Below are 21,637 nucleotides of genomic sequence, written 5' to 3'. Positions count from 1 at the left end.
AGGACCTGCCAGAAAGCTGACATATTTAGACATCAGTCCCTTAGGGCTCCACTCTAGATATTTGTGAAAGGGTTTACTTCAACTGTCTTCAACTGCCCTGATATATCTACAAGTTGATGGAGCCAATTGTCCATAGCTGAGAGTTTGATTCATGAGTGCCAGAGAGGATCCATGGAGTCATAGAATTTACAGTGCAGAAGGAGGCCATTCAGCCCATCGAGTTTGCACCGGCCCTTGGAAAGAGCACCCTACTTAAGTCCACACCTGCACCCTATCCAAGTAACCCAGTAACCCCACCTAAACTTTTTTGGACACTTGAGCAATTTAGCATGGCCAGTCCACCTAACCTGCACGTTTTTGGACTGTGGGAGGAAACCAGAGCACCCGGAGGAAACCTACACACACACGGGGGGAACGTGCAGACTCCGGACAGTGACCCAAGCCGGAATCAAACCCAGGTTCCTGGTGCTGTGAAGCAACAGTGTTAACCACTGTGCTACCTAGTGGGCCTCCACGCTGCTTGACTGGGAGCCTAACCTCCTCAAGAGACCCTCTGAAGCTTTAGCCTGGGGCTGCAGGGGACACAGTTTTCATGTGTCTCCACGAGGAAACACAGCTGAAGACTCGCCGATGGAGAGGATGTGTACTGACAGGGAGGTAATTACACATTTGGCTCTTTTTTTCACATTAATGCTAGCCAGTCATGTTGGCTTAAAATGAAAAGTCAACTAACACAAAAGACGCATAAAATTGACCTCTTGGACACAATAGGTATTAATATACTAGGCATTCTATGGCATCTGAGCAAAATTGTCAATTAGTGCTGAATTGTGGCAATTTTGAACTCAAATTACCCAATTAATTTATGGCATATGGATATAAATGATTTAGCACTATTTGTAATACGATCATCTAACTGCATTTACTGTGAGTACACTTTACTGTTTCAACTCCAACCTAATAATTCCCCAGCACAGCAAATCATTATTGTTCTTTGCATTTAAACTTAATGGTGGTCCATAAATAATAAATTGAGGAATTTATTTAAGGTTGTACATATTTAAGAATTAAGGCGGATTTAGCAGCAGCATCCACAGAGAAAACACTTCTTCCACTTATATTTCCAGGCACTTTTCTTAGAAATTCGCTGAAACTGCTTGGATGATTGTAGAATTTCATCTCCCAAGTACTCACACTGCTGGAGTTCTGCATGCCTTTCAGCCAATAATTTCACTGACTTCTCAGAAACTGTTTCTATTAATTCATCCACCTAATTGAAAGAGTGTTAAATAGATATTACTGCAAGAGATGATTAGTCATTGTCTACTAACTCTTAAACCCAATTCTTGCAAATGTGAAAGAGGATCTCAAAAATATAATCCAACATTTGTTAGCATAACAGTTTGATTATATCAAACGATGGTATGCTTGGAAATAATGTGTACTTACTTGGGCTTGAAGTTTTCCTACTGTTAGGAAAGAATGCCGCCTATTTTGCTCCATATTTTTTATTTTATTTTTCTTTTTGAATATTCTTAAGTACTGCCTCTTCTTTGAGTGGGGTGTCTGCAAGCCGAAACAAGCATAACTTTAGTATCAGAAAATGTAAGCATAATTTTAAACTTGTAATTACATAACCGTAATTCATGATCTTGTTATTACTAACACAGACCTTTTGCTTGTCAGTGGGGAGGTTTGTAACAGACACACGACGGGACATACGTCGAGACCTCACCACTAAATTGTTGCCAATAATGCTTGCCGTTTCTGCCTCCAAAACATCCACGTCCACTTGGATAGTTGCTGCAAAGAAAATTGTATTGGATTTATTGTAGAGGATGGTTATTTATAATTGTATTGGACTTATTGAAAATTTTATAGATTTATATACATTTCTAGTAAATTGGTGATGGTCAGTTGTATTTTTTTTAAATATAGAAGCTACCAAAGGATTTGGGAGAAAGATTTTAGAAACTTGTTCCATAGAGGCACACAGTAGCTGGAAATAAGGTTTGGTGACCAGAAGCACGTGCCTATGCAACCATTTTTACTTATCCCTGATGCGAGCAAATTCTGTTAAGACTTGGGTGAATTTCTCATTTCAGTTTATCCCAATTTGCGCAATGGAAGGCAGAGTGTGCACGATGAATGACAGTAATGGTCAGCAACGTTTGCTCCCAAACGGCTGTAACGCATGGCAAATATACAAGAGTATAAACCAGGGATGGGCAAACTTTTCCGTGCAAGGGTCACATTCAGAAATTCACAATTTTAAAGGGCCGCATAGTATATTAAGTAAAATATTTAATATTTTAAATAGCCAAAATAAAAGGTCTTTAAAGAAAAAAAAGCACATTTATTTGAAAAACAAAGTAACTCAGTAAGTAACAGAACAATGTCAATGAGAATGATGCATCTGACTGCAGTCATTTACCAGTTCGTTGAAATCAGGTGTCAAGTCGCTTTTGCTGATCCTCAACACTGACAGAAGCACAGCCTAGCCGAGTCAACGATAAAAACGCGCGTAGTGGGGTGGATGAGTGGGGCTGCCTTATTGGTCGGTTTAGTTGGGTGTGCGACCAATAGGAGTCCAGGTTACAAACAATAATAAGGCTTATTGTTTGTAACCTGGACTGCTATTGGTCGCACACCCAACTAAACCGACCAATGAGACAGCCCCACTCATCCACCCCACTACGCGCGTTTTTATGCGGCCCGCTAATGAGGTGCCCGGAATCATAACTGGCATTTTTGAAAAGCCGCCGGGGAAAAGCCGCTGAAGTAAATGCGCTTATTGAATAAGCGCATTTACTTCAGCGGCTTTTCCCCGGCGGTTTTTCAAAAATGCCGGTTATGATTCCGGGCACCTCATTGGCAGGCCGCATAAAAACCTTTGTCGGGCCGCCCGTGGGCCGTAGTTTGCCCACCCCTGGTATAAACCCTTTGCTAGTCAGTTAGGTTTGTAATGGACACGCAATTGAATGTGTAATGTGACAACTAGGTTGTTATTAATAATCTTTGCCAGTGGACTTCCGGTTGCGGCTATGCGGAGCTAAGCCGCATGTTCGGCAGCTCCCGCTACTTAAGGACTTTTGAGCCGATTTGAGGGCCCCAAACGGCGCTGTCTCGACGAATCCCGGTGGGGGAAGGTGTCTAGAGGAGCATTCCCCATAATTTATGGTGCTCACCCGGAGTGGGGCAAGGGAAAAAGCTGCAGCAGCTCCCCAAGAAAAGCGGGGGAAGAAGGACAAAATGGCGGCCGGCGGAACACCCGAGGACTGGTGGAAGTGGGCGCAGCAGCAGCAAGCTTCTCTTCACTGTTTTGCGGAGCTGAAGGCTGAGTTGCTGGACTCCCTGAATGCGACTACCAACAGACTGCTTGAGACCCAGGCGGCCCAGGAGGTGTCCATTCGGGAGTTGCAGCAGCAGGCTGCTGAGCGGGAGGAGGAGGCCGTGGTCCTCGTGGGGAAAGTGGAGTTGCACGAGGCACTTCACAAAAAGTGGCAAGACCGCTTGGAGGAGCTGGACGTTCGCACGAGGCGAAAGAATGTGAGGATCCTGGGCCTGGCGGAGGGGCTGGAGGGGTCGGATCTCCCGTCGTATGTGACCACGATGTTGAGCTCGTTGATGGGAGCGGGATCCTTCCATTTGCCCCTGGAGCTTGAGGGAGCTCACAGAGTGCTGGCCAGGAGGCCCAAGGCAAATGAACCCCCGCGGGCGGTGCTGGTGCGGTTCCATCGATTCAGCGATCGGGAGTGTGTGCTGCGCTGGGCCAAGAAAGAGAGGAGCAGCAAGTGGGAGAATTCGGTAGTGCGAATCTACCAGGACTGGAGTGCGGAGGTGGCTAAGCGGCGGGCCGGGTTCAACCGGACGAAGGCGGTGCTGCATGCCAAGCAGGTCAGATTTGGAATGCTGCAGCCTGCGCGCCTGTGGGTGACATATAAGGACCGGCACCACTACTTCGTGTCCCCGGAGGAGGCGTGGGCCTTTGTACAGGCGGAGAAGCTGGACTCGAACTAGGGTCTGGGGACACACTATGGCTGTTGCTGTTTTCGCTGTTGCTGTTCTGCAATTTTGACACGTGTTTTTTATGCTGGTTTTCTTTTTGCTCTGTTTCTGGGTGGGTCTGTCTGTTGGGTATGGGTGTGGGGTATGTGGGGAATGTTGGGGGTTTGTGTTTTATATGTTCTCTTCTGTACGGGGCTGGGGGTTGGGGTGAAACTGGATTTTGGGGAGCTGCGTCAGAGGGGTGGGGTGTGGCAGTGTGAAAGCACGGGCTTTCCTCTGGTTTCCCGCGGGGCAGGGGGGGCGGAGCTGGCAGTGGGGGTGTGGCCTCTACTGGTTTTCTTTCCCGTGCTGAAGCGGTGCCAAGGAGGTGTGGCAAGAGGGGGATGACCCCATGCCGGGAGGGGATGGGTTTTGGCGGGAGCTGCCGGGGTCAGCAGAAGTCAGCTGACTCACGGAAGTACCATGGAGGGTGTGTCGCGGCTAGGAGGGGTCCTAGCCTGGAAGGGAGGGGGGGGGATACCGGGTTGCTGCTGGAATGGCCAGGAAGGAGCTGTTGTGGGCCGGGGGGGGGGGTAGAGGAGAGGCGTTATCGCCATGGGGGACGGGTCGGGCAGGGCGAGCTGGCCTGGGGCGAGCAGTCGATAAGCTATGGCTAGCCGGCGGGGGAGGGGGGCGGGTTGACCTCTGATCCGGCTGATTACCTGGAACGTGAGGGGGCTGAATGGGCCGGTTAAGAGAACTAGGGTATTTTCTCATCTGAAGGGGCTGAAGGCGGACGTGGCTATGCTCCAGGAGACCCACTTGAAGGTGGCGGACCAGGTTCGTCTGAGGAAGGGGTGGGTGGGGCAGGTTTTTCACTCAGGATTGGACGCGAACAACTGGGGGGTGGTGATTCTGGTGGGAGAGAGGATGGCATTCGAGGCGGCTGAGGTGGTGTCGGACAAGGAGGGCAGATATTGTGGTGGGGGGTAGGCTGCAGGGAGAGAAGGTGGTGCTGGTTAATGTATATGCCCCGAATTGGGATGATGCTGGCTTCATGAGGCGCTTGTTGGGCCGCGTTCCGGACCTGGGGGCGGGGGGCCTGGTCATGGGGGGAGACTTTGACGCGGTGCTGGGTCCCCCACTGGACCGGTCCGGTTCGGGGACGGGTGGGGGACCGGCGGCGGCCGGGGTGCTGGGGGGGTTTGTGGGTCGGGTGGGGGGGGGGGGGGGGGGGTGGATCCCTGGAGGTTTGGGGGGCCGAAGGGCGCGGGAGTATTCCTTTTTCTCTCATGTCCATGGGGTTTGTTCCCGAGTGGAGTTTTTCGTCCTGAGCAGGGGATTGATCCCGAAGGTGCAGGATGCCGAGTATTCGGCCATAGCGATTTCAGACCATGCTCCGCACTGGGTTGGTCTGGGGATGGGGGAGGTGGGGACCAGCGCCCGCTCTGGCGCCTGGATGTGGGGATGCTGGCTGATGGGGGGGGGGGGGGGGGGGTGTGGGAGGGTCCGGGGAGGTATTGAGGGGTATCTTGATGCCAGCGACGCGGGGGGGGGGGGGTTCGGGGGGGGTTGGTCTGGGGGGCTCTGGGGGCAGTGATCCGGGGGGAGCTGATCTCCATCCGGGCCCATGGAGAGGGGAGGGGGAGGAGGGAGAGGATGTGGATGGGGGTGCGCGGGGGCACTGGAGGAGGGGTTGCTGGGGGAACGGCGTAGTTTGCTGGCCGAGTTTGACTTGTTGGCCACCGGAAGGGCGGGAGTGCGGTGGAGGGGGGTGCAGGGCGCGGTATATGAGTGTGGGGAGAAGGCGAGCAGGATGTTGGCGCATCAGCTCCGTGGGCGGGATGCGGCTGGGGAAATTGGTGGAGTGACGGATGGGGGTGGGAATGTGGTGCAGAGGGGGACAGAGGTGAATGGGGTCTTTGGGGACTTCTACGAGGAACTGTACCGGTCGGAACCCCTGATGGGGAGAGGGGGGATGGAGAGCTTCATGAACAGGCTATGTTTCCCAAAGGTTCAAGAGGAGCTGGTAGAGGGGCTGGGGGCGCCGATAGAGTTGGAGGAGCTAGTCAGGGGGATTGGACAAATGCTGTCAGGTAAGGCGCCGGGGCCGGCTGGGTTCCCGGTGGAATTTTATAAAAAGTATGCGGATCTGGTGGGCCCCCTGTTGGTGCGAGCCTTCAATGAGGCATGGGAGGGGGGGGGCTTTGCCCCCGACGATGTCGCGGGCACTGATCTCTCTGATCCTGAAGCGGGATAAGGACCCCTTGCAGTGTGGAACATACAGGCCTATCTCGCTCCTCAATGTTGACACTGGGTTTCTGGCGGGGATCCTGGCCGCTGGGGTGGTGGAGCTGTTGCCGGAGTTTGGGGGCTTCTCGGTCTATAAGTTAAATTTGGGCAGGAGCGGGGTGTTTGTGGTGCGCCCGGGTGGTCGGGGGGGGGGGGGGGAAGAGGGGAGTTGGGGGTGGGGGGGGAGAGGGGAGTTGGGGGGGGGGGGGGGGAGTTGTTGGGGCTCCCGTTTGAGAGGGCAGTGGGGAGTTTCGGATGCCTGGGGGTGCGGGTGGCCGGGAGGTGGGGGACTCTCCATAGGCGTGATTTTGCCGGGCTGGTGGAGCAGATGGAGGAGGAATTTAGAGGGTGGGGCGTGGTGCCACTGTCATTGACGGGTGGAGTGCGGTCCGTCAGGGTGGTGGTTCTCCCGAGGTTCTTGTTCCTCTTTATCCCTAGGGCCTTTTTTAGAAGGGTGACTAGCAGCATCATGAGCTTTGTTTGGGCGCGTGGGGCCCCGGGGGTGGGGGGGTCTTCTTGGAGCGGGGTGGAGGTGGTGGGGGGCTGGCGTTGCCCAATCTCTCGGGGTATTGTTGGGCGGCCGGTGTGTCGGTGGTGCGCGGGTGGGTGGTGGAGGGGGCGGCGTGGGGGTGGGTGGAGAGGGCGTCCTGTGGAGATACAAGCCTGGGGGCCCTGGTAACGGCGCCGTGGCCGCTCCCTCCCACGAGGTGTGCCACGGGTCCGGTGGTGGCGGCTGCCCTCGGGATTTGGGGGCGGTGGGGGAGGGGTGGGGGGCTCGATGGAGGCTCCGTTGGGGGGGGGGGCGTCGGTTCGTCCCGGGAGCATTGGTGGGGGGTTTCGGGGTTGGCGCGGAGCGGGCGTCTGACAGCTGGGGGACCTGTTTGTTGATGGGAGTTTTGTGGGCCTGGGGGAGTTGTGGGGAGGGGGGAAAGGGGGGAAAGGGGGGAGGGGGGGAAGTGGGGAGGGGGAGGGGGAAGAGGGGAGTGAGGGGAGGGGGGAGGGGGGAAGGGGGGGGAGGGGGAAGGGGGGGAGGGGGGAAGGGGGGAAGGGGGGGAAGAGGGAGGGGAAGGGGGAAGGGGGAGGGAAAAAGGGGGGGAGGGAAAAAGGGGGGAGGGAAAAGTGGGGGAGAGGGGGAAGGGAGGGAAAAGGGGGAGGGAGGAGAGGGAAAAGGGGGGGAGGGAAAAGGGGAGGGGGAGGGAAAAGGGGAAGGGGGGAAGGGGGAGGGGAAAGGGGGGAGGGGAAGGGAGGGAAAGGGGGGGAGGGGGAGGGAAAAGGGGGGAGGGGGGAGGGGAAAAGGGGAGGGAAAAGGGGGGGAGGGAAAAGGGGGGGGGAACGATAACTATGTTTGTTTATTTAATTTTAATTTATTTTTAAGTTCTCTTGTTGTTCATTGGGGTTGGGGGGGTGGGGGGGATAGGATACATGCGTTGATACGGTCTGGGGGGTGTTACAGTTATTATGGGGTCATTTTGTTACATTTCATTGTTTGTTGTTATATTTTCTGTAAAAAATAGACAAACGATTTCCCACGGATTTCCCGACAGTATGGGGGTGCCCACAATGGGAAACCCCATTGGCCAGCTGCGGGGACAGAGAATCCTGCTGCCAGTGGAGGCGCGCCGCACCAGAAAACAGATGGGGTGGGATGGAGAATCCTGCCCCTTATCTCCGGTAACACCACAAAGTCACGCAGGTTGCTAAAAGTATCTGCTCCTAAACCACCAGGAGGCCAGCACATCCTTCCTTAGATAGGGGACCCAAAACTGTTCACAATATTCCAAATGGGGTCTGACCAGAGCCTTATACATCCTCAGAAGTACATCCCCGCTCTTGTATTCTAGCCCTCTCAACATGAATGCGAACATTGCGTTTGCCTTTCTAACTGCCGACTGAACCTGCACATTAACCTGAAGAGAATCTGAACTGGGATTCCTAAGTCTCTTTGTGCTTCTGATTTTCTAAGCCTTTTTCCATTTAAAAAATAGTCTGTGCCTCCATTCTTCCTACCAAAGAGCATAACCTCACACTTTTCCACATTGCGTTCCATCTGCCTCTTCTTTGCCCACTCTCCTAGCCTGTCCAAGTCCTTCTGCAGCACCCCTGGTTTCTCAGTACTACCTGTCCCTCTGCATATGTTTGCATCATCTGCAAACTTAGCAACAGTGCCTTCAGTTCCTTCTTCCAGATCATTAATATTGTGAAACGTTGTGGTCCCAACACGACCCTCTGAGGTACACCACTAGTCACTGGCTGCCATCCTGAAAAAGACCCCTTTATCCCCACACTCTGCCTTCTGCCAGTCAGCCAATCATCTATCCTCGCCAGTATCTTACCTTTAGCACCATGGGCTCTTAACTTATTTAACAGTCTCCTATACGGCACCTTGCCAAAGGCCTTCTGTAAATCTAAATAAATCACGTCCCCTGGTTCTCGTTTGTCTAACTTCCTTGTTATCTCCTCAAAGAATTCGAACAGATTTGTCAGACATGACCTCCCATTTGACGAAGACGTGCTGACTCAGCCCTATTTTATCATGCACTTCCAAGTACTCTGCAATCTCATCTTTAATAATGGACTCTAAAATCTTACCAATGACCGAAGTCAGGCTAACCGGTGTATAATTTCCTGTCTTCTGCCTCCCTTCCTTCTTAAACAGTAAGAATTTTCTTTCTAACCAGTGCTACCATATTAAGAATCTGCCTTTCAGTGTTAACCAATGAACCAGTCCTCTTTAAAAAAAAACGATTAGTGGACCTTATAACAACAGCTTTTAGCTTGATAAAATGTCCCAAGGCTTCACTGGAACAAAAATTAAAAAATGCACTGAGCCATGTGAGGAGATATTAGACCAGGTGACGAAGGATTCAAAGGGATAGATTAGGAATGTCTTAAAGGAGGAAAGGAAGGGAGGGAGGCTGAAAGATGTAGGGAGGAAAGGCCAGAGCCTGGGGCCTAACAGCTTAAGGCATAGCCACCCTTGGTGGAATGATTAAAATCAGAGATGCTTAAGGGGTGAGAATTGGAGGAGGACAGATATCTCAGAGTTGTTAGGCAGGAAGAGGTTATGGAGATAGGGAATGGCAAGGTCATGTGCAATTTGGAAACAAGGCTGAGAATTTAAAAAACGTGTTGCTCCACCAGGAGTCAGGGTAATTACTGAGCAGAAAGGTGATTGGTAAGCAGCACTAGCTGGAAGTCCGGACATTGGTGGCAGAGTTTTGGATGACCTCAAGTTTACAGGCGGTAGGATGTGGGAGACCTGTCAGGTGTGCATTAGAATAGTCAAGTCTGGGGGTTACAAAGGCCCGAGTGAGGCTTTCAGCAGCCAATAAGCTGAGACGGGGACAAAGTTGGGTGATGTGGCGGAGCTAGAAATAGGTGGTCTTTGTGATGGCTGTGCATATGTGGTCAGAGGGCGGCATGGTGGAGCGGTGGTTAGCATTGATCCCGATCCCAGGTCACTATCTGTGTGGAGTTTGCACATTCTCCCCGTGTCTGCATGGGTTTCGCCCCCACAACACAAAGATGTGCCGGGGGGGGGGGTGAAATGGCCACTCTAAATTGCCCCTTAATTGGAAACAATGAATTGGGTACTCTAAATTTATTCAAAAAAAGAAAATAAGATGTGCAGGGTAGATGGATTGGCTGCATGGAGGGTGGCAAGGTGGCGCAGTGGTTAGCACTGCTGCCTCATGGCACCGGAAATCCAAGTTCGATCCCGGGTCGCTGCTGTGTGGAGTTTGCACATTCTTCCTATGTCTGCATGTGTCCCACCCGCACAACCCAAAAAGATGTGCAGGGTAGGTGAATTGACCATGCTAAATTGCCCCTTAATTGAAAAAAAAAAGAATTTGGTACTCTGAAGTATATTAAAAAGTGAATATGTGGTCAGAAGCTGCTCTCGGGCCAAATATAACATCGAGATTGTGAACAGACTGGTTTAGAATGTCACCAGGGAGAGGGATATGTTTTGAAGTTAGGGAATTCTGTTTGGAGTGGCGACTGACACCAATAGTATTCCCAAAATTAAATTGGAGGAAATTTCTGCTCATCTAGTCCTGGATGTTGGTTTGTCAAGTGATAATTTAACAATACTGGAGAGTTCAAGATTGGTGGTGGTATGGTAGAGCTGGGTGTCATCAGGATGAATGTGAAAAGTAACGCTGTGCTTTTAGATGATGCTGCCAAGCAGCAGCATGTAGTTGGAAAGTAAGAGGGGGGTGGGGCAAAGGTCGATCCTTAGGGGAACGTCAGAGGGAATGCTGCGTGTGTGAAAAGGGAAGCCATCGCAAGTGCTCTGAAGAAGAGTCATACGGACTCGAAACGTTAACTCTGTTTCTCTCTCTATAGATGCTGCCAGACCTGCTGAGTTTTTCCAGCATATTTGGTTTTGATTTCAGATTTCCAGCATCCGCAGTATTTTGCTTTTACATTATTGCAAGTGATACCCTGGCTATGATTAAATGGATAAGAATGGTACCTGGTGAGGGTAATTCCACCCTGTTGGATGACATCAACCAGGCGTTAGAGGAGGATGTTGTAGTTAACTGTGTCAAAGGCCGCAAATATGTCAAGAAGGATGAGGAGGGAATGCTTCTTTGTCGCAGTTAGAGCTGGGAAGTCGATTAAATGCCCAGATGGAACAGGCATTGCTTTTTTGAGACTGGACTGAAGACAAACTGTTGTCACAGAATATATGAAACTTTATTCTACCTCAGGTATGTTCACATTATTACCAAATGTGTTCAGTGGATATCAAAAGGAAATATTATGCTGACCATCTTCACTCTGTAGAGTGCAATTAGTCATGAAAACATAAAGTGCAATCTTTCCGAAGCCAAATAACTATTGAACATAAAATTTTAGAACTCTTTCTCTTCTGAGAATCGTTTCTTTATGACTTTAAAAATGATACATAAATATGGCCAATGTCCAAATCCAACAGTCTAACTCTGTCACCTAGTGGTTTCAGAGCTGAACTGCAAACCACAGACTGCAATATAAACACTACCTTCTGCAGTTTAGATCCCAAAGGGAAAAGGACAGTAGCATCAAGAAGAAAGAAAATACAAAAAAAAAATCCTAATCTGTTGTCCTTCTTGGCGATAACATTTGTAATGAACTACCATAACGAACTCAATATGGTGAGGTTAGGTTTTAAGGGGCAGGATTCTCCGAGCCTCCGTGCCAAAATCGCGATCAACGCCGGGACGGAGAATGGGCATTGACACTGAAAACCGGCGATTCTCCAATGGCGGGTAGGGGGCCATTGACAGAGCCGCCCCCCCGTGATTTACTGATGAAAACTGGCCGAGTTCCCAACGGCGTGGTTCTAACCATGTTTTGGTGGGGGACGGGGGAATCCTTCACCGGGGACGACCAGGCTAGCGATCGGGGGCTACCGATCCGTGGATGCTTGCGATCTCAAGGAGGCCTATATTTTCGGGGCCGCTCCGCAGTGCGAGTCCGCCATGTTGCATGGGGCGTCACTGGAGCACATTGTGCGCATGCGCGGACTCCCGACCGGATGTGCAGGGCCCAGTATCGGCAGCCAGAGCTGCGAGGATGATTCCGAGACCCTGCTAGCCCCTTTCAGGTAGGAGAATCACTCTGGACTTTCTTCAGGAAAGTCCGGAGTGGAACGTCCGTGTTTTGACGCTGGAGTGGGGATATAGCCCCATTATTGGAGAATCCCGCCCAAGGTGTCTGACTGAATGGGACCTTCAAACCTGAAGTAAACCTGGAAGTGATGGAATTTTAAACTATCTTTATAAATGCCTAACAATTTACAATGTGAGGTCTTATTTAAATCTTTCCAACCAATTACTTTTCATTACTTTTGAAGATTGCACAAAGACAAGCAGGAGGCCAGATGATTCACAGAATATAAAGAACAGCAAAAAATGACGAAGAGGTAAATAAGGAAGGATAAATTAGAATATGAGAGAAAAATAGCTGCAAATACATATTTTTTAAAATTTAGAGTTCTCAATTAATTTTTTCCAATAAAGTGGAAATTTAGTGTGGCCAATCAACCTAACCTGCACATCTTTGGGTTATGAGGGCAAACACGGGAAGAATGTGCAAACTTCACACGGACAGTGACCCAGAGCTGGGACCTTGGCGCTGTGAGGCAGCTATGCTAACCACTGTGCCATTGTGCTGCCCTGATAGCTGGAAATATAAAGAGTTTCTTATAGATAGTTAAATAAGAGAGTTAACAAAGTGAACATTAGTGCTATAGAAAGTGCACCTGGGGTCTTGATAATGGAAAATAGAATGACCGATACATTGAACAGGTATTTTGCATCAGTGTTCATGTGAGACTATAAGTAACAGCAAGAAATATCTGTAAGTAAGGAAATGGAAGGGTGGGAGAAATTCGGGAAAATAACAATCACAAGAGAAGTGGTATTGAGCAAATCGTTGAGGCTGTAAGCTGACAAATATCCAGGTCCAGATGGACTTCATCCTAGGATCTTTGAAGAAGTTGCTAGACAGATAGTTGATGCATTGGGTTTAATTTTCCAAAATTCCCTAGATTCAAGAAAGTTTTGAATAATTTGGAAAATGGCAAATGTAAATCCTAAATTCAGAAAGGGAGGGAGGAGGCGGCACGGTGGCGCAGTTGTTAGAACTGCTGCCTCACAGCACCGAGGACCCGGGTTTGATCCCAGCCCTGGGCCACTGTCTGTGTGAAGTTTGTACATTCTCACCGTGTCTGCTTGTGTCTCACCCCCACAACCCAAAGATGTGCAAGGTAGGTAAATTGTCCATGCTAAATTGCGCCTTATTTAAAAAAAAAGAATTAGATAGTCTAAATTTATAAAACAAAAGGGAGGGAGTCAGAAAGTGGGAAACTACAAGCCAGTTAGCCTAATGTCTGCCACAGGGAAAATGTGAAAGATATAATAGCAAGGCATTTAGAAAATTTCAAGGCGATCTGAATCAACATGTGACAGGGAAATCATGGGGTACATTATCCGGTCCCTCCTGTCATGGGACAGGTGGGATGAAAAATTTGATGGACCATTTAAAGGTCCATTGATCTTGGGCGGGAATTTCCAGTCTCGGGAAGGGCTCGACCGGAAAATCCCACTCCCCGTTTATTCAATTTATTGGACTTCATTGAAGGAGCCACATATGCTGTGGATAAAGGGAACCAGTGGATGTTTTGTGCTTAGATTTCCATAAGACATCTAATAAGGTGCCACATCAAAGGCTGTTGCAGAAAATAAAAATTCATGATGTAGGGTGTAAGATATTGGAATGGCTCGGAGATTGGCTAGCTGACAGGAAACAGAGAGGAGGTATAATGGGTCTTTTTCTGGTTGAGAGGTGTGATGAATGGTGTGCCACAGGGATCAGTGTGGGGGCCTTAACTTTTTACAATTTATATAAATGACTTGGATGAAGGGACCAAAGGTATGATTGCAAAATTTGCTGATGACACAAAGATAGGTAAGAAAGTAAATTGTGAAGAGGATGTAAAGAGGCTACAAAGGGAGATACAGTAAGAAGTCTTACAACACCAGGTTAAAGTCCAACAGGTTTGTTTCAAATCACTAGCTTTCGGAGCACTGCTCCTTCCTCGCATTCACCTGAGGAAGGAGCAGTGCTCCGAAAGCTAGTGATTTGAAACAAACCTGTTGGACTTTAACCTGGTGCTGTAAGACTTCTTACTGTGCTCACCCCAGTCCAACGCCGGCATCTCCACATCACACACAAAGGGAGATAGGTTAAGTGAGTCAGCAAAGATCCGGCAAATGGAGAATAATATGGGAAAATGTGAAATGGTCCACTTTAGCAGGAATAATAAAGAAGAAACTTAGTATCTAAGTGGTGAGATATTGCTCTGAGACTCAGAGGGATCTGGGTGTTCCAGTGCATGAGTTATAAAACACCAGTATGCAGTTTCAGCAAGTAAATAGGAAGGTAATAGAATGTTACTGTTTATTGTGAAAGGAATTGAGAGGATATGCTTGAGTTGTTCAGGCACTGGTAAGACCACATCTGTAGTATTGTGTACACTATTGTTCTCATTTTAGGAAAGATAAAAATGCATTTTTCAGTTCAGAGAATGTTTAATGGACTACTACCTGGAATGGATGGTTGTCTTACAAGAAAAAGTTGGGCAGATTAAGCTTGTATTCTCTTTAAAAATAAATTTAGAATACCCAATTCTTTTTTTACAATTAACGGGTAATTTAGCGTGGCCAATCTACCTACCCTGCACATCTTTGGGTTTGATTGGGTGAGACCCTTGCAGGCACGGAGTGAATGTGCAAACTCCACACGGACAGTGACCTGGGAATTAAGCTTGTGTTCACTGGAATTTAGAAGAGTAAGTGGTAACTTGATTGAAACATTTAATATCCTGAGGGGTCTTGACACGGTGGATGTGGAGAGGATGTTTCCTCTTGTGAGAGAATCTAGAACTAAAAGCCAATGTTTAAAAATTAGGGATTGCCTATTTGAGACAGAGATGATGAGAATTTGTTTCTCTCAAAGCGTGATGTGTCTTTGGAACTCTCTTCAACAAAAGGAAGTGGAAGCAGTGTCTTTGAATATTTTAAAGGTAGAGCTAGATGAAAGGTTGGTGGGGGTAGGCAGGAATGTGGGGTTGAGGTTACAATCAGATCAGCCAGGATCTGATTGAATGGTGGAGCAGGTACGAAGGGCTGAGTGGCCCACTCCTGCTCCTAATTCATATGTTTGTGTGTTGTAGTTCCCTGGCCACACAGAGAAAGATGGAACAGTTTGAATTTTCAAATTTCTCCACGGCAGCTGATAGTCATCTTCCATCATTATAATTGGCTGCCCACTGTCCGTGTGGAGTTTGCACATTCTCTCCGTATTTGCGTGGGTTTCTCCCCCACAACCCAAAGATGTGCAGGGTAGGTGGATTGGCCATGTTAAATTGCCCCTTAATTGGAAAATATGAATTGGGTACTCTAAATTTATTTTTTTAAAAATTAAAATTGGCTGCCAGGTGATGTATTTCAGCCTAGGAGCCAAGGCCACATTCGTTATTGTCTCTCCAGTAGTATTTCACTGCGATTCGGCTGAATAATCCCAACTCTCAGCAAACAGGTAAACACACCAATTAACTGAAAATTGAATCTCCTCCCTCTTTACTGCGTGTCAAGAAGGCTTTAATTTTAATAGCGAAACAGCCCCAAGCCTTTTTATAACATTAAAAGTTATTCAGCTATGTATACCAACCAGTTTTGTGTGGTTGTGACTTTAATGTTGAAAATATCTTTGTTTCATCAATATTTGCCAAATGCTTGGCCTGTCCTTTGGTTGCCTTGTTATCTGTTTGTCTGTATGAGTATGAATCATTTCTCTGCATATGATTTGGTGCTGTTCTTCCCAGGAACTGCAGCGGTGAGCCAGTGACCTTGCTGGTCCTCAGAATTCGATCGCATTTTACTGGAAATCGTGGGAAGTTTCTTGTTCTTGAAGGACTTCTGGTACAATTACTGTCAATTCTCTTGTCAAAATTCTTTAGTTGCTTGTTTTGGCAGTGATGTGTTATAAACCTCCCAAATGTTTTTCGCATTTTACTCATAAGGCTTTTTTTCTTGCATTCATTATATTCAGAGCCATTCTCTCTGGACAATTCATCTTCGGGAATGAAAACTAGGGGCTTAACCAGATTGGTGGATACAGCTCTGTGCCACCTGCACCAGACAGCAAGACAGAAATAATTAATGCAATAATCATGTAATTTAACCAACATTCCAAACATCACAACATTCATTATTTTCAAGTAAATGTTACTATTTATTCCATTTGCATGGAGCTTTATATTTAATTAACTAATTAGACCTTTCCCACTTTAAAAATTTAGTGGAAAGCCCAGTTATTGGAATTTAAATTACCTCTTTTTTGTTCTTTATCATTTAAGAAGCATTTAGACAGGTATATGAATGGGCGGGAACGGAGGGAAGTAGACCTTGGAAAATAGGAGACAGGTTTAGATAAAGGATCTGGATCGGCGCAGGCTGGGAGGGCCGAAGGGCCTGTTCCTGTGCTGTAATTTTCTTTGTTCTCTTTGTTCTTTGTTCTCTCCTGGTTTTCATTTAGAGTTTCCTCTTATACTTGCAGGAGATTCAACTCATTATCTAGTACAGTGAAGGCAATTTGGCCTGAAGATATTCTTTTCTGGAGCATGCAGAGGACGTCAAATTTAATCGATAGAGGAACAGGTAGTACATTGCCAAAGGAGCTGCATATGGACTGGGCTTCTCTTTTCACATCCGCACCCTTACCTCCTGTCTCCCCTCAGGATCTATCCTTGGCTTTATCCTATTTCTCAACTGCATGTTGCGTCTTAGTGACATGATCCAAAAAGAGTGTCAGTTTTGTCGAGTACGCCGAATACATGGAGTTCTTCCTCATCAACACCTCTGAATCTCTCCACTGTCTCTAAATGATCAGACTGCTAGTCCAGTATTGGATGAGCAGTAAATTCCTCCAAATAAATATTGGGAAGACCAAAGCCATTGGGCGCGAATCTCTGGTTTTGGGACTAAGTGCTCCCACCAGTGGGAAAACCGGAGTCATTCCTGCTACCGCTAGGAGTGTCACCGAGGTGGGACTCTCATAATTTTACTATACTAAATTATGTATAGTAGCGAGCATGCCGGCCAGCCTGCACTTACCCATATCAGGCCACCACTTTCAATGGGCACCCCGATCCCAGCATCCAGTTGCAGGAACCCGTTCCCCAAACACAAATGTTGACTTCCCCCCCTCAACAAGTGGAGCACCCCAACCCCTCAGCAAAGCGAGGCTTCCAATCCCCACCATGGAAATAACGGTCCCCCCCCCCCAACCGCATGCATGACCTGACACCCAGCCCAACCTCCCAGCATCCTCCTCAGCCACCCCCAACCACCTTGCCGAAGGAACATTTCCCCCGGCACCCTCGCACTGATACCTAGTCTGGCACATTGGACCCAAGGAGGTAAGCCCATTGCCCATGTGCCAGGCAGCAGAGTGAGGGTCCCCAAGGATCCTGGGAGTTGGATGGGTGCTTCAGTTTCCTCCCACAGTCCAAAGATGTGCAGGTTAGGTGGATTGGTGCTGTGGCAGGTGAATTCCTCAATCTCATGTGTGAGGCTGGGGTTGATACAGCTAAAGGTAGTACACAGAACGCACCTGACAACGCCGAGGCTGAGCCAGTTGTTTGAAGGCGTGGAGTGTTGTGGGAGGGACCCGGCCAATTGAATGCATATTTTCTGGTCCTGCCTTTAATTGGAGAAATTTTGGAGGTCATTCTTCAGCACCAGGTTGGATTTTGTACCTGGATTTCGAGCCCAGTCCCCTGGAGGCCATATTTCGGGTGTCGGACTTGCTGGAGCTACAGATGGGAGCAGGGGCAGATGTTTTAGCCTTCGCCTCGCTGATCGCTCGCAGGCGGGTCCTGTTGGGATGCAGGTCAGTTGCTCCATCCTGTGCCTTGGTGTGGCTGGGGATCTAATGGAGATTTTGTATCTGGAAAAGGTGAAATTTGCTTCAAGGTGGGAAACTGAGGGGTTCGACAAGAGATGGGGTGAGGCAGGGGTGCAAAGTGGGGTGTTTGGTTGAGGTTACTGGGGGTGGGGGAGGGGTTGATGTTGTTTTCCCTTTGCTATGTTTTAAAATGTTAAAATATCAAAAAAACTTGAATAAAAATATTTTCAAAATATTTGTGCCACAATTAGGAGCACCTATTGGTACCTCCGTAACATCACCCGATTTCTTTCCTGCCTGAGCATGCCTTTGTTACCTCGACGTTTGATTATTCTAAACCGCTCCTCCCTAGCCTCTAAACTTTTACCCTCTGTAAACATAAGATCATCTATGAGTCCTTAACTCATGTTCATCTATCACCACTGATCCCTAACTTTCTTTGGTTCCCAGTTAAGCAATGTCATGATTTTAAAATTCTTATCCTTGCTATCAAATCCACCCATATTTTGACCCCTCCATATCTCTGTAATCTTTTCCAGCCCCACAATTCTTTTTTTTAAATATAATCTTTTTGTCACAACTAGGCTTACATTAACACTGCAATGAAGTTACTGTGGAAAGCCCCTAGTCGCCACATTCCAGCGCCTGTTTGGGTAGACTGAGGGAGAATTCAGAATGTCCAAATGACCTAACAGCACATCTTTGCAGCACAATAGCGCAGTGGGTTAGCCCTGTTGCCTCACGACGCCGAGGTCCCAGGTTCGATACCAGCTCTGGGTCACTGTCTGTGTGGAGTTTGCACATTCTCCCCGTGGTTGCGTGAGTTTTGCCCCCACAACCCAAAGATGCGCAAGGTAGGTGGATTGAACACTCTAAATTGCCCCTTAATTGGAAAAAAAATTAATTGGGTACAGCACATCTTTCAGGACTTGCGGGAGGAAACCGGAGCACCGGAGGAAACTCACGCAGATACAGGGAGAATGTGCCGCTCATCAATTCTGGCTCCTTCAGCATCACTTATTTTAGTTGCTGCACCTTTGGTGGCCCTGGGTGGCAGGGTAGCACAATGGTTCGCACTGTTGCTTCACAGCTCCAGGGTCCCAGGTTCGATTCCCGGCTTGGGTCTCTGTTTGTGCGGAGTCTGCACGTTCTCCCCGTGTCCTCCGTGTACTCCAGTTTCCTCCCACAGTCCAAAGATGTGCAGATTAGGTGGATTGGCCATGCTAAATTGCCCTCAGTATCCAAAATGGTTAGGCTGGGTTGCTGGTATAGGGTGGAGGTGTGGGCCTAGATAGGGTGCTCTTTCCAGGGGCCGTGCAGACTTGTTGGGCCAAATGGCCGCCTTCTGCACTGTAAATTGTACGATTCTATGAGTTTAGCTGCTAAATCTCTGTACTCTTGAATTATCTCTGGAAACGTCTCAGCCTCTCAAGTGCTTTTTCATCCTTTTAAGATTCTTTGAAAAACTAACTTCTATCTGCTCTAACATTTCCTTACATATCTCAGAGTTAAATTTTACTTTCTAACACTCTTGCGGTGTTTTACTAAGTGAAAGGTGTTGCAGAAATACAAGTTTTTGTTGTTGACTTGAACAGCTACTCTTAGCAGCAGATATTGAGGCTAATTTGGAATAATTGCATGGCTTGTCGGACTAATTCAGCAACGCTGAATTTAAATTAGAATTAGAATTATCATTGAAATTTGATTGCTATTAATGACTGAGATTAATTTTTGTCAGGACTGGAGTACTTTAGTATTTGATTGATCTGTGTTAACAGTAAGAATGTTAGCACCACCAGAAATAGTAGAGGTAGGTCTTCCATTGACCTGTTCACAGCATAAAAGAAGTGTTTACTCCCCTGGCTAAGGAGCTGGGCAGCAAAAGAGATTTAATAAGGAAGGTAAAGTGGTAAAAAGGTTGCAAAATCAAACATTGTTGGTAGCTTTGTTCTTCTGTATGTTTAGAAATACTCATTGGATAATTAAGAGAACTGTTTTATAAACCCTTACTGATCACTTTTAAATCTTAAACCTTTTAAATGAAAGTGTTCTATCATTCTATCAACCAATACTTTCCTACCAACCCAAAAATAATTACGTTGCTGTATTTGCACTGTTTGATAACTCGATCAAAATTTACCAATGTACCATTGAGAAAGTAATTAAAAAAATTTTTTTTTTTAGAGTATCCAATTCATTTTTTCTAATTAAGGGACAATTTAGCATGGCCAATCCACCACCCCTGCATATCTTTGGGTTGTGGGGGCAAAACCCACACAAATATGTGGAGAATGTGCAAACTCCACACGGACAGTGACGGAGCCAGGATCGAACCTGGGACCTCGGCGCCATGAGGCAGCATTGCTAACCACTGGGAAGTAATTTATTACAGATAGATAGACAGTACTTGAATCAGCCTTTCTAGCAGGTTGGCCATCAAATTTTCACGCCAATTGTGAATAACATTATTAAAAGGTAAGCCCTCAGAGGAATGTTTTTAAATAAAGCACTGTCAACGAAACATATTTTTTGCTAACTGTCATAACCCTCAGGAAGGATCACTAATCCATCTCCCCTTGGGGCTGGTAGGGTACCGGTTCCCATGGTAACGGGCGGACGCTCGGCTAATTGGGACTTGTTAGTGAGGCCTTTAAATGCTGCTCCCAGACCCGGACTGGGGATCCCAGGAAAAGATCAACCATGATCTCATTGAATGGCGGAACAGGCTCGAAGGCCTAATTCCTATGTTCCTATGTCCCGATAGTCCCAGACTGGGACATTTGTGTTGTATGCCGTGGCAGCGGCTTTATCTTTTGAGTTAAAATAAACCTGTTCAGCCTCTTTATTTATGTCTCCCAGATTACTTCATTAATATTGGTATGTTTAGCATTTCATGTGATTGATAAAAATTTTGTTCAGAAAATTCATCACCAAGGCTCACTAATTTAGGAAGACTGTCACTTGTTTTGGTTTAAAAAAATATCCACTTTGATGCATCTCATTCTCTTAGATATAAACATAACTCCATAGGTTTACCTTATTTTTTGATCAAAGCTCTATGATTATTGGACTTATTTCCAAATGTTAGATGCCCTCTCATTAAAAGGAATGACAATAACAAACAACCATCATTAATGCATTAAAAATAAACCCATAGCTTGCCAGGTTGATGAAACTGCGTACAAAATAATTGAACATGAGCTTTGCACATTGATATCTCAAAATGTACGTGGGTTTTCAGTTGCTTGATATCACTCCTTAATTCAGGCTAAAAGCTAGTTATAAATCACTTTGCAAATCAAAATGCAGCTTACCATAATATTTACCGTATCATAAATCAGCAGTAAAATAGTTAAGCAGTACACAGTTAGGATTAGAGAACTGAATTCAGATTTGTACAGCAGAACTTCCAGTTAAATAAACTAATCTTGGCACAGTTACCCATTTTCCTGAACTGGGAAGAGGTTAACATTAAAATTCATACCCATTTTAGCAGTTGAGTTAGTTACAAAAACAAAAAGCAAATCATAAATTGCACGTTTGGCAAATGTTCACTAAATTATATGTAAATGCTTTGTGTCAAGGAAACACCAAAAAGACTATGATGAAGTTTGTTGTCACTTACTATCAAAGAAAAATATGGTGCAGTTACATGCGACGTGAGTTTGGCATTACTGTTTAACTTTACAGCATGGCAGCAGTTAAGGCTTAACAACTTAGCAAGTCATTGCCTGGATAATGCAGTTCATGGAATTGCAGATACTCACCTCACAATTCCTTTTTCTCTGTGTTCAAGTGCCTCACTTTCTTCTTTAGTCACTCGTCTACAGCTTGGATCTTGATTAAAAACTGGCCGGGAATGAAGGCAACTAGCATAATTCTTGTGCATGGTTAC

General features: G+C 47.2%; 1 protein-coding gene across 1 annotated transcript in view; it reads right to left on the bottom strand.

Moving 5' to 3' along the window:
- Nucleotides 1-1,078: 1,078 nt before the first annotated feature.
- LOC119973756 (putative uncharacterized protein C3orf49) overlaps nucleotides 1,079-21,637 on the bottom strand; it is a 28,728-nt gene continuing 8,169 nt past the window's right edge. The window contains exons 3-7 of the mRNA XM_038812181.1: nucleotides 21,510-21,591; nucleotides 15,505-15,965; nucleotides 1,673-1,803; nucleotides 1,450-1,566; nucleotides 1,079-1,270 (exon numbers count right to left, since the gene is read on the bottom strand). Coding sequence (XP_038668109.1) covers nucleotides 1,079-1,270; nucleotides 1,450-1,566; nucleotides 1,673-1,803; nucleotides 15,505-15,965; nucleotides 21,510-21,591 — 983 coding nt within the window. The remainder of the gene's footprint in view (nucleotides 1,271-1,449; nucleotides 1,567-1,672; nucleotides 1,804-15,504; nucleotides 15,966-21,509; nucleotides 21,592-21,637) is intronic.

The sequence above is a fragment of the Scyliorhinus canicula genome, chromosome 11 (assembly GCF_902713615.1).
Source record: "Scyliorhinus canicula chromosome 11, sScyCan1.1, whole genome shotgun sequence".
NCBI lineage: Eukaryota > Metazoa > Chordata > Chondrichthyes > Carcharhiniformes > Scyliorhinidae > Scyliorhinus > Scyliorhinus canicula.
This window is presented reverse-complemented; position numbering and strand designations above follow the sequence as displayed.